Below are 13,679 nucleotides of genomic sequence, written 5' to 3'. Positions count from 1 at the left end.
TCATTTAAAATTAGGTTTCGAGCATCTCAGTGCTTAATGCCCAAGTGTTTCTGTGGGACTCGCTGTAGCCATTGATCCGACTGCCAGACGAACCTGGGACTGTACCGTCTACCAGGCTGGCTGCTAGAAACCTGCTTGCTTTATTTGTAAACATAATTTCCCACCCAGGCATAAACCTTGAGAAAAATCATCAGAATATTCATAAATCGCTTTTAATTAATGAACGGCATTGACTTCATAAACACAAGAAGACTGGGTAGCAAGCAAGACTCGTGTGCATTCAATTAAAGTAATTTATTGTATTTTTCCATAATGGACATAAAGGGCATCTTGGGAGTTGAAATCACAACACAGTGTTACACACCATTTTCACAACTAGCTTTGCATTGAATTCTTTTAAAAGAACATCATAATTTTAAAAAATCTGAATATTTACATATTAATAAAACATATGTACAGAAGATTGAGACATATCATCCATAGATATGGACTTTTTTATTTTTTTGCTAAGAAAGCCTATAAAAAGGGTTTCTAAACAAAGTTGAACAGTAGTCACGGTAAGTTAACACAAATACAATGTAAACTTACAAAACATGGTTTTACTGTTATAGTTTTAATCTGCCTTCCCAATCTGTGAACCTATTGTACTTATCTGTGAGCCAAACAATCCCACCCCTCCTCAAGAACTGACAACTCCAAGTTGTCACCCAGGCTCAGAAGAAAGTGTTTTCTGAAGGTTTACAGTGTACACCCAACAGGCCTCCAGTTGTGAGTCCATGTTCTTCCTGTACTAAAACCAAATTCACCATCATTTAATAGAGTAAAGGGCACTAATTCGGCTTCTCTCGTCCCCTGGAGGAGTATTTCATTCTGGGAGGCAGAAGACAATTTTTTTCAGGATCTGCTGCAGAGTGAATGAGAGTCCTGGTCTGTCTGCAGCTCATCAGACAGGTTGCTCCATAAAACAGGGATTAGGGGCAGCGGGAACAGAAACTGGTAGCTGACAAGTAGTGCAGGATGGGAGTCATTTCCAAGCCATTCTCATAGCTTCCAAACGGAGAGAAGTAAAAGGTGCATCTGTGAGATGTTGCTGTCTCCTCGAGAGACTGACTGTACCAGCAACACCTAGAGGCATGTTTTGTCACATTCCAGGGATATATATGGCCTATCATCCTCACTAGCTGGTCTCAGTGGAATACTGCTCTGGTCCTATCTTTAGTGTTCTGTGTTCCGTGACGCAGTACACTGGACAGGGTCCTAAGGACATCCAGGTTCTATGGCCAGCTGGCCACCAACGGAACCCTGGTCCTAGGCAGCCTTGTACACACTTCTCGGCCCTCTCACTGGGAAATCACAGGGTGGGACTTGGTCCTTGGAGCACGCTAACTGTTGGCTTTAACCCATCACCGCAACAATAGTAGGGAAAAGCCCAAGCTTTTGTCCTGGCAGATTTTTATCTCTGGGGTTTGGTGGATGAGAGTCACATTTTATTTTATGGCAATTTTGGCCTTTGTGTCCAGTGCCCAAGATTCGAGGCAATTTGCTTTACATGATAAATAAGGTGAAAAGGCAAGGTTTTCTAAGGTGGTATTTTCTTTCTTTTCTTTCTTTTTTTTTTTTTTCGAGACAGGGTTTCTCTGTGTAGCCCTGGCTGTCCTGGAACTCACTCTGTAGACCAGGCTGGCCTTGAACTCAGAAATCCTCCTGCCTCTGCTTCCCAAGTGCTGGGATTAAAGTCATGTGCCACCACTGCCCGGCGTAAGGTGGTATTTTCAATGCACTATTTCACTAGCAAAAAAAAAAGTGGAGGTAAATATGTCTGTAAAACAAATATCCCCACAGCAATGATTTCTTTAAAATAAACCCAGATTCTTTTCCTCATATTTAGTCTTACAAAAAGTAGAAGGCAAGAGTGAGGGACCAGACTACAGAATGAACATGAAAACAGGGTCAAAGCCAAGGCTGCTCAGTTAAAACCATATTTAAATGTTTGACAGCTCCCAAGCAGATGGCTGGTTACTTTGAGTTATTTATTTATTTTTGTCATTACATCATCATAAATTATGTGAAAGATTTTATTTCTTAAGAATTCGTACATCATATGTACTTCTCCAGTCCCGAATGTCTGCTCCGGGTTCCTATGACGTCACAAACAACTTCACTGGCCAGGCAGGAGCTCCCCTGTCTCTCAGAACAACTGTTTCCTTCTCTAAGCTGAAGAGGGGCTAGTTAGCACTGCTTTGTAACCTCTGTCAGTCCTGGGAGAGAAGGTTTCCTCTCTGCATGCAGCTAAGCAATTCACAATAAAATAAATATGTTTAGAAAGACAGTGAGGCTGTGAACGGACAGGAACAGGAAGGAGATGGCTTCTTTACGATGGGTCACACACACGCTGGATGCTTACAGGGTAACAACTGTAAGCATGGTTCTTTAAAAAAATATTATGCCAAACTGGATTTGTGATACCACGTGTTACAAAGAAATTATTCAGACAGGACAAGCCACCACAGAACACCCACACTGCAGGATCAGCAACTGTTACACGGACCTTGGAGGAAACAAAGAGCGTTCTAGAATGCAAGTCTAGGCAACAGAACTTCGTTCTGGGTCCTCTGGAGTCTCTCTCCTGGTAACAAATGTATGACCTGCAACAGAGACAAGACTGTGAGGGAGAGTGCTCCTCTGCAGCAGAGACGCACATTTTATCACATGGCCAGGTCTGGTGGGGAGCAGGTAAGTCTACTGGAGGGTTTGAGGGCGGGGCACATGCCCGTGCCGGCCAGTCACAGCCGTGGAGCCACTAAGTATCAAGTTCAATTGTGGTAAGTGAGTAATTTCAAGAATTAGGAATTTATGATGGATTTAAAAAAAAAAAAACAGGAAAGCCCATGGAATATATGTTACCATTAGTGGCATATTACTCAACAACAGAAAATAGTTAAATATGACTTACCCCTGAAAACACTATTAAATAGCTAGTAATGCATGTGCAGACTTGGATAGAGTGGGAAAAAAATGTGTCTTAGGTGAAAACCAAGCAACTCAGGAGACAAATTTCCTTTATTTGATCTCCATTAGATAAATCAAATCTTCTCTATTTGGTTTGTGTGAGGGGGCAACAGTAACAGTTGTCTCTGAGTAGGAAGAGTAAGTACACTCTTTTACTTGTGCTTTCTGAAACATAGACACAAAGAATGCCAACTGAGAATGTAAACTGGTAAGTCCAGACAAGTATCACCCTGTTCAGATCCACAGGCCCCATCTTCAAACTGGAAAGGAATTACTTTGACTGACTTTATACATTTTTTTTTTAAACAAATGTCAATTGTCCCTGGATTTCTGGGGGCAGTCTGCGATCCAGCACTCCGTCCACATCTACTCCACAGTGTGTGAGTAGCTGCTTCTGTCTCTCACCCTAGTCTGAGGGCAGGAATCTGTGTGGGGTCCTGCTGACTGCTGCTCGAAGGCTCACTGAATGGGTCAACACATTTTTAGCAGCAAGGCCTATGGCTACTGTCCCAGCACCTGAGGGGAGGGGTAAGAGGACTGGAAACTCAAAGCCAGAGAGGCCAACCTGGGCTACATAAGACACATTGAGACTCAAGTAGTAGCTGGGAATAAAGCCGTCTGACCACCTGAGCGTAGGTAATTCTACCCTGATTACTACAGGCTCACCGCAACACAAGGATCTCCTCTCCTGTCTCCCGAATACCACATTTAAAGGACCAAAAAGACAAAGTAATACAAGCACTGTGACTCTTTACAAAGGGTCAGCTTTGGTCAACTCAGATAAATGAGGAGCTGGAGATGTGGATCTCACATCTAGTTGGTTCCACAGTTCTGTTCAGTGAGGCTGAGTGCACTGGAACTCTGTGTGTAGGATGTGGAGTTCACCCTTCGGATGGCCGCATCGCCTGTGGAGGATGATCTGCAGCAATGCTGCATTCTAAGAGGCATGCCAGAGTTGGGATTTTACTTTGGAAGGCAACCATGAAGCATGCTATCAAGATTATTTAACTTGATACTTAAAATCTGAGAACCTATCTGTGACCTCTTTCCTACTTTTTCAAAATGACGAATACTTTAAAACACACACACACACACACACACACACACTGCTGGTCAGTGGATGTGTCTCTATTCAGCAATAGTCTTCTCATCCCCTCACATTCCCTGGGCAGCATTTAAGAAAGGAGTAAAAGCAACGAGCTTTAACTGAAGCGGCCTTCGGTAGATGGTGTCAAACATACATACAAAGGCCGAGTCACTGAAATGGAATCCTAACGGTACCGCACATCCAAGTCTCCCGGGATCTTTAAGAAACATGCAGAGAAGAGCTGGCTTTGGCTTAGGTATAAGAAAGCTCTATGCTATAAGAGTTGGAAGTCAAGGGGACAGGGCCCAACTAGGCTATCACCAGCTGCGACACCTTGGAAAAGTCATTTAATGTTTCTGGGCCTCCATCTCTCCCACGCCCTTGAAATAAAAAGGCTGGATAAAAAGGAGGTATTGGTCCAGATGAACTCTCAAGGCCCCTTCATTTTCCAATTCCTTGGGAATTGTCATCCCCAGGAAGCTCCTCCGGCATCCCCAGGCTGTTTTTTTTTTTTTTTTCCTCTGAAGCCTCTCTGCCTCCATCTTTAGACAGTTAAATGCAAAGGTATAATTGCAAGATACACGGTCTTCAAATAATAAAGCAAAAGCCTATTGCATCATCTGATGCAGAGGACAGCTGCTACAGATGCCCAGGGGACAAGCACAAAAGTAAGACATTCCTCCCCAAGGCCCTTGAACCATAATCCCATCATTGTGATCAGTATTTCCTGCATCTGCTGGGAATGGGTCAAAGGTGATAATTATATTATCAGCATGAGTGTCCTGATATTCAGAGAATGGTAAGGAGCACTGGAGATCACACATTCACTCTCCTGACCTACAAGTATGGAAACACAGAACAACAAGGAGCGATTCCTTCTACAGCACTTCTATAGGACAGAAGAACTGGCTGTAGGCAGGTTTTTGTGTACCATATGACACGTATTTCATTTATCTGTCCATTGACTTGTTGCTTGGCTACTCAAGGCAGAGAAAGCAGGCTGTGATTTACATGGTGGGGGCTTCTGGCAGCTCTAAGTTCACCTATGAGCTTTGCTTTAGTAAACTCCAAGATACATGCTAACATTTCTGGGCCTCAAGACCCCGTGGTCTTGGGAGTTCATGGTCACAAGACCATGTGACCAGAAGGGACTATACCAAGAGTCTCTGCGAACATACTACACTCACATTTTCTGAATTTAATTCAAGTCTTACAGCCCCAGATTTAAAGAGAAAAAAAAAAACAAAGAAACCCTACTACCAACACTGAATTGAGCTTTTATAGTCTAAGGTTTTTTTGGACTGTCTGGATTTTATGGATGGAATCTTTGGACAATCTTTGAAGGACAGCCAAATGAAAGCCGTGAGATCAAGCAGGGGATAAGTGAGGGCAGAAATTGTTTGACACAAGGCTCACTGGTCAGGCACCTATTCTACTCTTGGGTGTGAACTCACACACAGGCAGGAGGCCAGGATCAGAGGCATCACACAGAGTCTTGTGGCCAGTTGGAATCAAGCCCACAGCTGAACACAGCTGTGTAGAGAATGCTTTAGTACTCTTTGCATTTGCTGATCTGGTTCAAATACCAGGAGGGTGTCATCCACACTGACTGGGCTGGCTTATTCCAACACACATAAAAAAAAAAAATTACTACGTGAAGACTGCTGATGCCTGCCTCTCAAAGGCCTCTGGTGGAACAAGACAAAAACAGGCCTGAATTCGGTCACACAAAGTTGACAATCCTGGTTTAAAGCTAAATGCCGTTTTATGCCAAAAAAACGTCATTTCATGTCTAAAGGCTCAGTGAGGCAGCATCTTGTGGGACTAACTCCTTAGGATTTGCATTTCTAAGATTTTTATGAATATAAAACAGGGTGTAAGAAAAAAATGTTGTTTTTCACATTCAGTGTGGAAACAGAGCTGAACCTAGGCCCCCAAGAAACTGAATGTGAGGGTCTGGGTCTATTACAGACGCAGCTTGCTCAAGCACCTGCATCCCTAATGGTCAAAGCATTCTCAATGCAAATGCTCCCTTGCAGCGGGTGATGAAACATAAATGTGTTTTACCTGTTGGGGGTAGAGAGATGCCGTCCAGTCTTTCATCACCGTCAGCTACCTCTGCTGGTTACAAACATAAAACACAAATCTCATTAGTTGTAGGAGCACATTCATTCTACAGAATACAGGAACACAATTAAAACAACTCTGGTGCATACGATGGCTTCATCCTTCTCCATTCGCTTCACTTGGTTCACGTTTCACAGGTTTGAGCATCATTATTTAAGCACAATTTCCTTCGGAGGGTCATGGCAGGGAGTCAACCTTCCTGCCTTAAAAACCTGAGAACTCTTCTGACCTTATTTTGTCAATCAGGGGTGATTTCCGTTCATTTTCTCTTATTTTCATAAGCCCAAGATTACAGTCGGCTGCAGGATGGACTGTTTAACCACATACTGAAAGCAGATAAGTTACTGCCTTCTGGCTGTAGAACTGTATATCCCTGAGGGCCACTCACAGTGGGAATTCTCAGAAAGAACTTTTCTTTGGAGATGCCCGGTTCTGGAGCTGTCAGTCCTGGATCCACTTAGTCATGAAGGAAGCCACAGAGAGAGAATATGTATTTCTTCAAAAGATCCTCCCTTTTGTGATTTAAAATATAAGCCTTCCTCTTTTAATATGAGTTTCAGTCTCCTTAGGGGTTTTACACACACACACACACACACACACACACACACACACACACACACACACACACCTTCTACTAAATGCAAAGAGAAGGGGCTCACACACCTGGAAACTCAAGGGAGTGGGTCTCCCCTGACATGCTAGGGACAGAGGAAACAGTTGCATATGGCTGCTGGGATAATTCTGGTGGCATCCTCTATCTGTATCCTGTTCATATCCCAAAGTTCCTGCTGACTGTAGTTGTGGGTCTTGAGCCCAGCCCATTGCTTCATGGGGATGGTAGGAGCGCCAAAGCAACACTATAGTCTCATTTTAACTGTTGGTGAGGTAAGCATGACCAGGGAGACACAGCCAGAAATGTTCCAAGCTTTCTGCCTCTAGTTTGTCTCTGATGTCTTGTCCTTAGGTGGATACACCTGGCACCAATATCTGCTGGCCCATGAGATTCACCGCAGCAAGACAACAGTGAAGAGATAGAACAGTCAAGGCCCGTTTTGGTTGCAGTAGAGACCATCAAAAATAATATAATATTTAATAGAATGGCCAAAAGAAAAATGGCAGGATTGAGTTGGGTGAAGTGATTTACAGAAAAGGGGTAAGACATTCTAAAATTCTCCAGATAAAAGGCATCAGGCATTCTAGTTGGACTCTGTGTACATGTGTGCATGTGTATGCATGCCTTTGTGTGTGTGCACACAGAGGATCCAGGTTGTGGTCAGCTGTCTTCCTCTAGCGTTCTCCACATCATTATTTGGGGAAAAGTTCTCTCACTGAACCTGCAGCTCTCTGGCCAGTCAGAGAACCGTAGGATCGGCCTGTCTCTAGCAGCATCCCAGTGCTGGGGTTACACGCATCACATCACATCTGCTTGGGGCCAGGTTAGAAGAGAACATTAAAGCTCTTGGAATGGCAGTTATAGCTTATTGTGAGCCACTATGTGGGTACTGGGAATTGAACCCAGGTCCTCTGGAAGAGCAATGAGTGGTCTTAATGCTAAGCCATCTCTCTGGCTCCTACCATACTTCCCTTAGGCAGACCTATATGATCATGTTCTTTTGTCAGAACAGAACATATATGACCTAAATATATGTAAACGGTTATGTATAAATTAGTATAGACGGGCTGCACGCACAGAGCCAAGTGTCATGGATGAGGGACATCAGTGTGTCCCTTAATTAAAATACCTGTCTGTTACAAGAAGCTCACAGTCCTTCTTCTCTGGCAATGATCAAGTTGTAAAACTTGGAAAAGACTGAGCAAGTCCAATAAAAATTTAGTAGCAGTGACAGCTTTACTCCCGGATCTAACGCAAACAATAAATCGTGATTTCAGCTCTGAGGAAGTAATCTAATAAAAATGATAAAAATCCACACCAGGATTGGAATTCTAGTTATAGAAAAAATTATTACATGTGCTGAGAGCCCCAAATGAAGTTGTTTGGATTTGCATAACGACCTTCCCAATCTTGTGGGGCACCGCTTTCCCCTATAGTCCGTGCGCGCTTCCCTGAGCGGTGAGCTGATTAGCGGGGTCCAGTCAGAGTCTGCACTCCATTCTAGGAACTGAGCCAAGTATGGTAAATAAGACAGTGGAAGTTGTGGAATATCTTTAACACACTGTCTGTATTACCATTTTGATGGAAAATAATCAAGATGAAAAACCCAAGAGCCTGTCATATTATAGATCCTGGCTCTTCTGGGAAGGACAAGTGGCTCTCACCATCTGTTTGCTGGAGTTGCTATCTACTACTGAGGAGGAAGTGTACCAGTGTCTCACACACAGACACAAACTCTGTGTTATGGCCAGGGTGCCATCCTTTTGATCTGGTTTGGCCCATATGTCAGGGGTGGTTCTCTCTTAAGAGTCAGGTTCCTTCCCTGTGGTCAAGATAGCCTACTAGACACATCATAAATATCCATGTAGAGCAATCATGTAAACCTGCTGGTGTTCAGATGTCTCAAGTCAATCTTCTGACTGGATGAACGAAGGGCGTTGCAGGAAAGGAGGCCCTGGGGACCATGCTACAGTTTGAGTCTCTTTCTGGAGAAAACTGCCAAGTGTGTGTGTAGGAATGTTTGAGGTGACAATCAGGAGCAGAGATGCTCTGATGCATTACAAACTGTCACTGGCCAGTTTGGGGTAAGGATGGGGGACACAGAGGGACATCCCTTCTGTGTGCAGATGTCTATGCTGGAGTGAAGAGGGAAAGGTGAGAGAGACCCTGGTCTCAGCACCCGACAGGAGGATGGAGGTCTGCAGCCCCCTGCCCTATGCTGGGCTCCTGTGTTTGAATCCTTGGCTCCTTCTGGTGGTACTGTTTTGGGAGGCTGCAGAACCTTTGAGGCCTAGCTGGTAGGAGTAGGTAACTGGGAGCAGGCTTACCAGTCCCAGCCTGGGCTGGATGGTTTTATGGTTCCAGTCCAAGCCTCTACTCTCTGTTTTGCAGAGTTGTCAGGAGATGAGGAGTCCTAATTATACCAGTCACCTCCCTCATCATGATCAACGACATCTCTTCAAGCCATGAACCAAATGAAACCTCCCCTGAGTTGCCTTTGCACACACTCCGTCATGGTGATGAGAAATCCACATAGGTAGAAGGGGAAGGCAGAAGCAGAAGAAATTTAAACTAAACATTTTTGTCTTGTGGTTCAGTAAGACTGTATCTTTTTTCTTCCATAGGAAAATCCTTCTCCAATGCCTCCTGATTTTCTGTGACTCCTACCTTTAAAGGTTTTCTTAAAACTTAAAATTTTCAGGTCCTATAGGACGTTCTTCCAGAGGCACAGGGCCTGGTGCATGAAAGCTCTGTCTGTTCTAGGCAGTCACTGTAGCGTTACAACTGGGGCATCTATAGTCTGAGTCCAGACAGCTCCTTTCCTTGGACTCTCAAGTTGATGCATACTTCTTGTCTGTTCCCACCAGTCTCAGGGAATAGGATGAGACAGCCACATGCACATATATTTGCTGGCCTGCCTGAGGTAGATCAGTGCAGGACAGGTCTGGGAGCACCTTGTGAGGGGAGCAGAAGCAGGAAGGAAGCTGACTCAGGGGTCACTGCTCCTTTGTCTTGTTGATGCTACATGTATGCCTTTTTATCATGACTCATTTTAGATTTCTCTCAAATCTGAGTTATCTGGTGTATCAGTGTTTTGGGCCAACCATTTCCCCTTTCAAATGAACAGGTAGGCGCACAGACGGAAGTCCTTATGTATCCAACAGCTGAGTCACTTGAGGCAGAAGGTAGGAGTCACAAACCAACATCACGCTTACTTGTAAGGCGCAAAAGAGGACCTCGCCCTAAGATGGCTTCGGCTGCCTGAACGCTGTAGAGTAAACAAGTCCATATTTGGCATTTAGGCTGTGCTGGCCAGTGGTCTGACATGACGTGTCATGACGAGACCTATGGAGAGCCGCCACGTGGCATGTTTGCTGTAGATGTCTGCAGGGAATATAAGCCATGCCTGGGACGGGATGGGGCCATCTTCCAGCTATCTGTAGAGTGCTAAAGCTTCCTGAGTAAACTGCCTTGAGAAGGAACCTGGTGTCCTGCGTCTTCTTCCCGCTGGTCGGGGTCGGCGCGGCACACTTACTGGCAGAGCTGCTGCTCAGGCCTAAGGCTTGGACTCTGCTTTGCCTGTAAAATTGAGTTAACACATCCCGGCTCAGTCAGGGATGTTGTACTGTGTAAACCTAATGGGCCACTTATAGGTCTTTCAAATGTTGCGTTTCCTCTTCCCTCTTTTTTTCTCCTTTTTATTCCTGTCTTAACCCCTTCTAGGAGTGGGAGAGGGTGTAAAGCCATACAGTGGAGGGGGTTTTGTGATGTTAGTGGGGCAGAAGCAGAGCCTTGAAGGATCAAGTGAGGAGCCAGGTTAGCAGGAGGTTAATCTACTGTCCACACCGATGAAGTGAGGCCCCTGGATGCGATAGGCTCTGACTCTCTGGAAATGCTGTGAGAGGAAGGAGACTGGGAAGGATTCTAATATGGTGGCCACAGAGTGACACTAGGGGTCCCCAGGGCAGAGTTCAGGGACACTGCCACCCATGGGTCCATAGGGGGTGGAATAAACCTTTGAGCCTTAACTGAGAAAACAGCAGTGTTCTTCAGGAGTTCACATTTTGGCTAGAAAACCAGGGAGTTTGTGTGGCACTGTGTTCTTTCTGGAATTACTGATGTTTTATTGATTTATTCAAACGTATCTTGAGAGTCAGTCCTGCCTCACACTAGGTCATCTGGGACATAGATATAGCATAGAAGCAGACCCTGCACTCAGGAAACAGAAAAGGGATTATGCAGGTGACAGAAGGGAACGTGCTGGGGCCTTTATGGAAGACTTCAGGACAAGGGAAGCTCTGCAGTGCTCGGGAAAGGTGGAAAGAGGTCAGTTTGGTTGCAGAGCCTGAGGCCGGAGGACAGGACCGCACTGGGAAGGCTTCAGCTGACAAGCACTTCTTAGACATAGCTATGGTCTGAATGTGTCCCTCAAAGATGCTGCATCCGAGCTCAGTCCCCAGGGCAGCAGAGCTGGCAGGAGAAGCCTGGTGAGAGGTGGTCAGGCCACAACCTCGCCCTGCCTTTGAGAGTGGGTTCATGTCATTGAGGAAGGGTGACTTCACTCACACAAGCACACACACATATACACACACATACATATATACACACATACACACACCACATATATACACGTACACACACATATCTCCATACAATCATGCACATACCTACACATATACATATACACACACCCATACACACATGCACACACACATGCACACACACACCCATATATACACATATACACATGCACACACATGCATGTGCGTGCACACACACACACACACACACACACACACAGCTTTTCCTCTGTCTCACTCTCTCACTTTCTCTATGTCTCTGTGTCTTTCTGCCATGGGCTGATGCAACAAGAAAGCCCTCAGTCTTGGATTTCCAGCCTCTAGAACTGTGAGCCAATCAAGTTCTGTCGATTAAAGTGAATCAGACTGAGCTGTTCTGCACTGAACATCTGGAGACACCTTCAGCAGCAGTGCCCTCCCACACCTCCATACCGTCTGAAATGAGGAGCAGCTTAGTTCCCAAAGCCTGGCTTCCAAACTGTCTCTGCTCCAGCCTCCCAGATACCCAAAGCCTGCTGTCAGGACAATCCAGGGTTTATTTTCATCTGACTAATAAAAATCATACATAAATTTAATAATAGTAACAGTAAAAAGGTAGTTCCTTTCTGCAGGAGGCAAACACTAGTATATGTGGTGTTAGCTCTAATTGTCAACGTGACAAAGCAAGCTGTGCTTTGGAAGACCCTCAAGGCACTGTTCAGATCAAGTGGCCTGTGGGAGTCTGCCTTATTTATGGGGAAAGATCTGCTTCCTAGTGCTGCCCAGATAAAAAACACAGGACTAAGCCTTTTTTCCTCTTTTGGCCTTCGTTCTCACTAGTGAATTCCTCTACTTTGTGCCTGCTGGTGCTGACTCCTTTGCTGACATCAGAAGCAGCTTCTTTCAGATTCCAGTGTGGGCTGAGTCTATGCTCTCCAGGAACCCCCAGGCCTTCACTGAGACTAAGACTGCAAGGGTCTAGCTCCACAGACTGGGCAACTATTGGGTTCCGGGACTCTCCATTGTTGGACTGCTTTGACCAACAGAAGTTGAAAGCAAACTTAATAAATCCTCTTTTAATTAAAGAAATACATATTTATGATATATAATATGGTATTTTGAAATTGTACACATGCAGAATGGCTAAATGTACAAATTAATCTATGTATCATATACTTTGTAAAAATATGTGATGTGAACTCAATTATTTTTGTGTATATTATAATAACATTATTAGTCATGTCCCCTGATCGCTCTTACTCTCTCTGTCAAACTGAAATTTTGTTCCTTTGCTAGCATCTTTCCAGCCCCTGGGCTTGTGGTGACGGACTACAACTTTACACCCTGCTTCTGTGAGCCCCTGTCAGATTCCTCAGTGAGACTCCATGGCACTTGTACTTCTAGGCTGGTTTACTCTACTTAGAATAAGGCTCTCCAATATTGACGCAAACAAGAAAATTCCTTCTTTTTAAAGGTTCAAAAGCATTTAGTTATGTATTTACAGCACGTTTTCATCATTACCTGATCTAGTAAAGTGGATGCTTATGGTGATTATATGTTTTAGAAGCTGTTAAGAAAAAATACTTCAATGAACGCAGGAATGCAGATGTCTCTTTAACATACTGGGTTTGTTTGGGGATATACCAGAAATGGGTTTAGTAGGTCATGTGTGTGTGTGCATGCGTGCTTGTGTGTGCTGTGTGGGGCCAGAGCACAATCTCAGGTATTGTGTTATTCTTACTGGCTTGGAATTCATCAAGCAGACTAAGATGGCTGGCCAGCCTACCCTAAGAGTCCAATGCTGAGATTACAGGGGCATGCTACTTATTTATTATTTACTTATTTATATTCTTGTGTTCTGGGAACTTCTAATGTTGCAAGGTAAGCATGTTGCCAGGTGAGCTGGACCCCGAGGCCTTATTTTTATTGTTTTTGAGGAAAAGCCATATTGGTTTGGATAGCATACATACTAATTTAAATGAAATTTAAAATAAAACTTAAAAGACTTGTGATCTAGGAGAGAAACCATTCCTGGATGATAGGAGGAAATCAATGCAAGGAGATTTCTAGCTGGTAAGGTGGTACACTGTCAGACTGGGGAGGCTGAGACTCCATGACCAAATCTCTAGATAGTCACAATCCAACCGCTGTTCACCATGCCTAGGAAAATAGCTGCCAAACTACCAATGTTCAAGTTTTAAACACACACACACACACACACACACACACAGACACACACACACACGCACGCACAGAGAGAGAGAGAGAGAGAGGGAGAGAGAGG

The 13,679-nt window shown here is 44.5% G+C and overlaps 1 protein-coding gene across 2 annotated transcripts in view; it reads right to left on the bottom strand.

The window, feature by feature from the left end:
• Positions 1–270: 270 nt before the first annotated feature.
• Positions 271–13,679, bottom strand: part of Bend7 (BEN domain containing 7) — an 82,734-nt gene continuing 69,325 nt past the window's right edge. Inside the window, exons 8-9 of one of the 2 annotated variants that reach the window (XM_028764879.1) lie at positions 6,164–6,217; positions 271–2,645 (exon numbers count right to left, since the gene is read on the bottom strand). In XM_028764879.1, the coding sequence (XP_028620712.1) occupies positions 2,584–2,645; positions 6,164–6,217 (116 nt within the window). In that variant the 3' untranslated portion in view covers positions 271–2,583. The remainder of the gene's footprint in view (positions 2,646–6,163; positions 6,218–13,679) is intronic. The other variant, XM_028764880.1, reaches the window with a different exon arrangement.

This window comes from Grammomys surdaster, unplaced genomic scaffold (genome assembly GCF_004785775.1).
Source record: "Grammomys surdaster isolate TR1022 unplaced genomic scaffold, NIH_TR_1.0 146, whole genome shotgun sequence".
Taxonomy (NCBI): Eukaryota; Metazoa; Chordata; class Mammalia; order Rodentia; family Muridae; genus Grammomys; species Grammomys surdaster.
The sequence above is the reverse complement of the archived record's forward strand: the minus strand, read 5'-3'. Positions and strand labels throughout refer to the sequence as shown.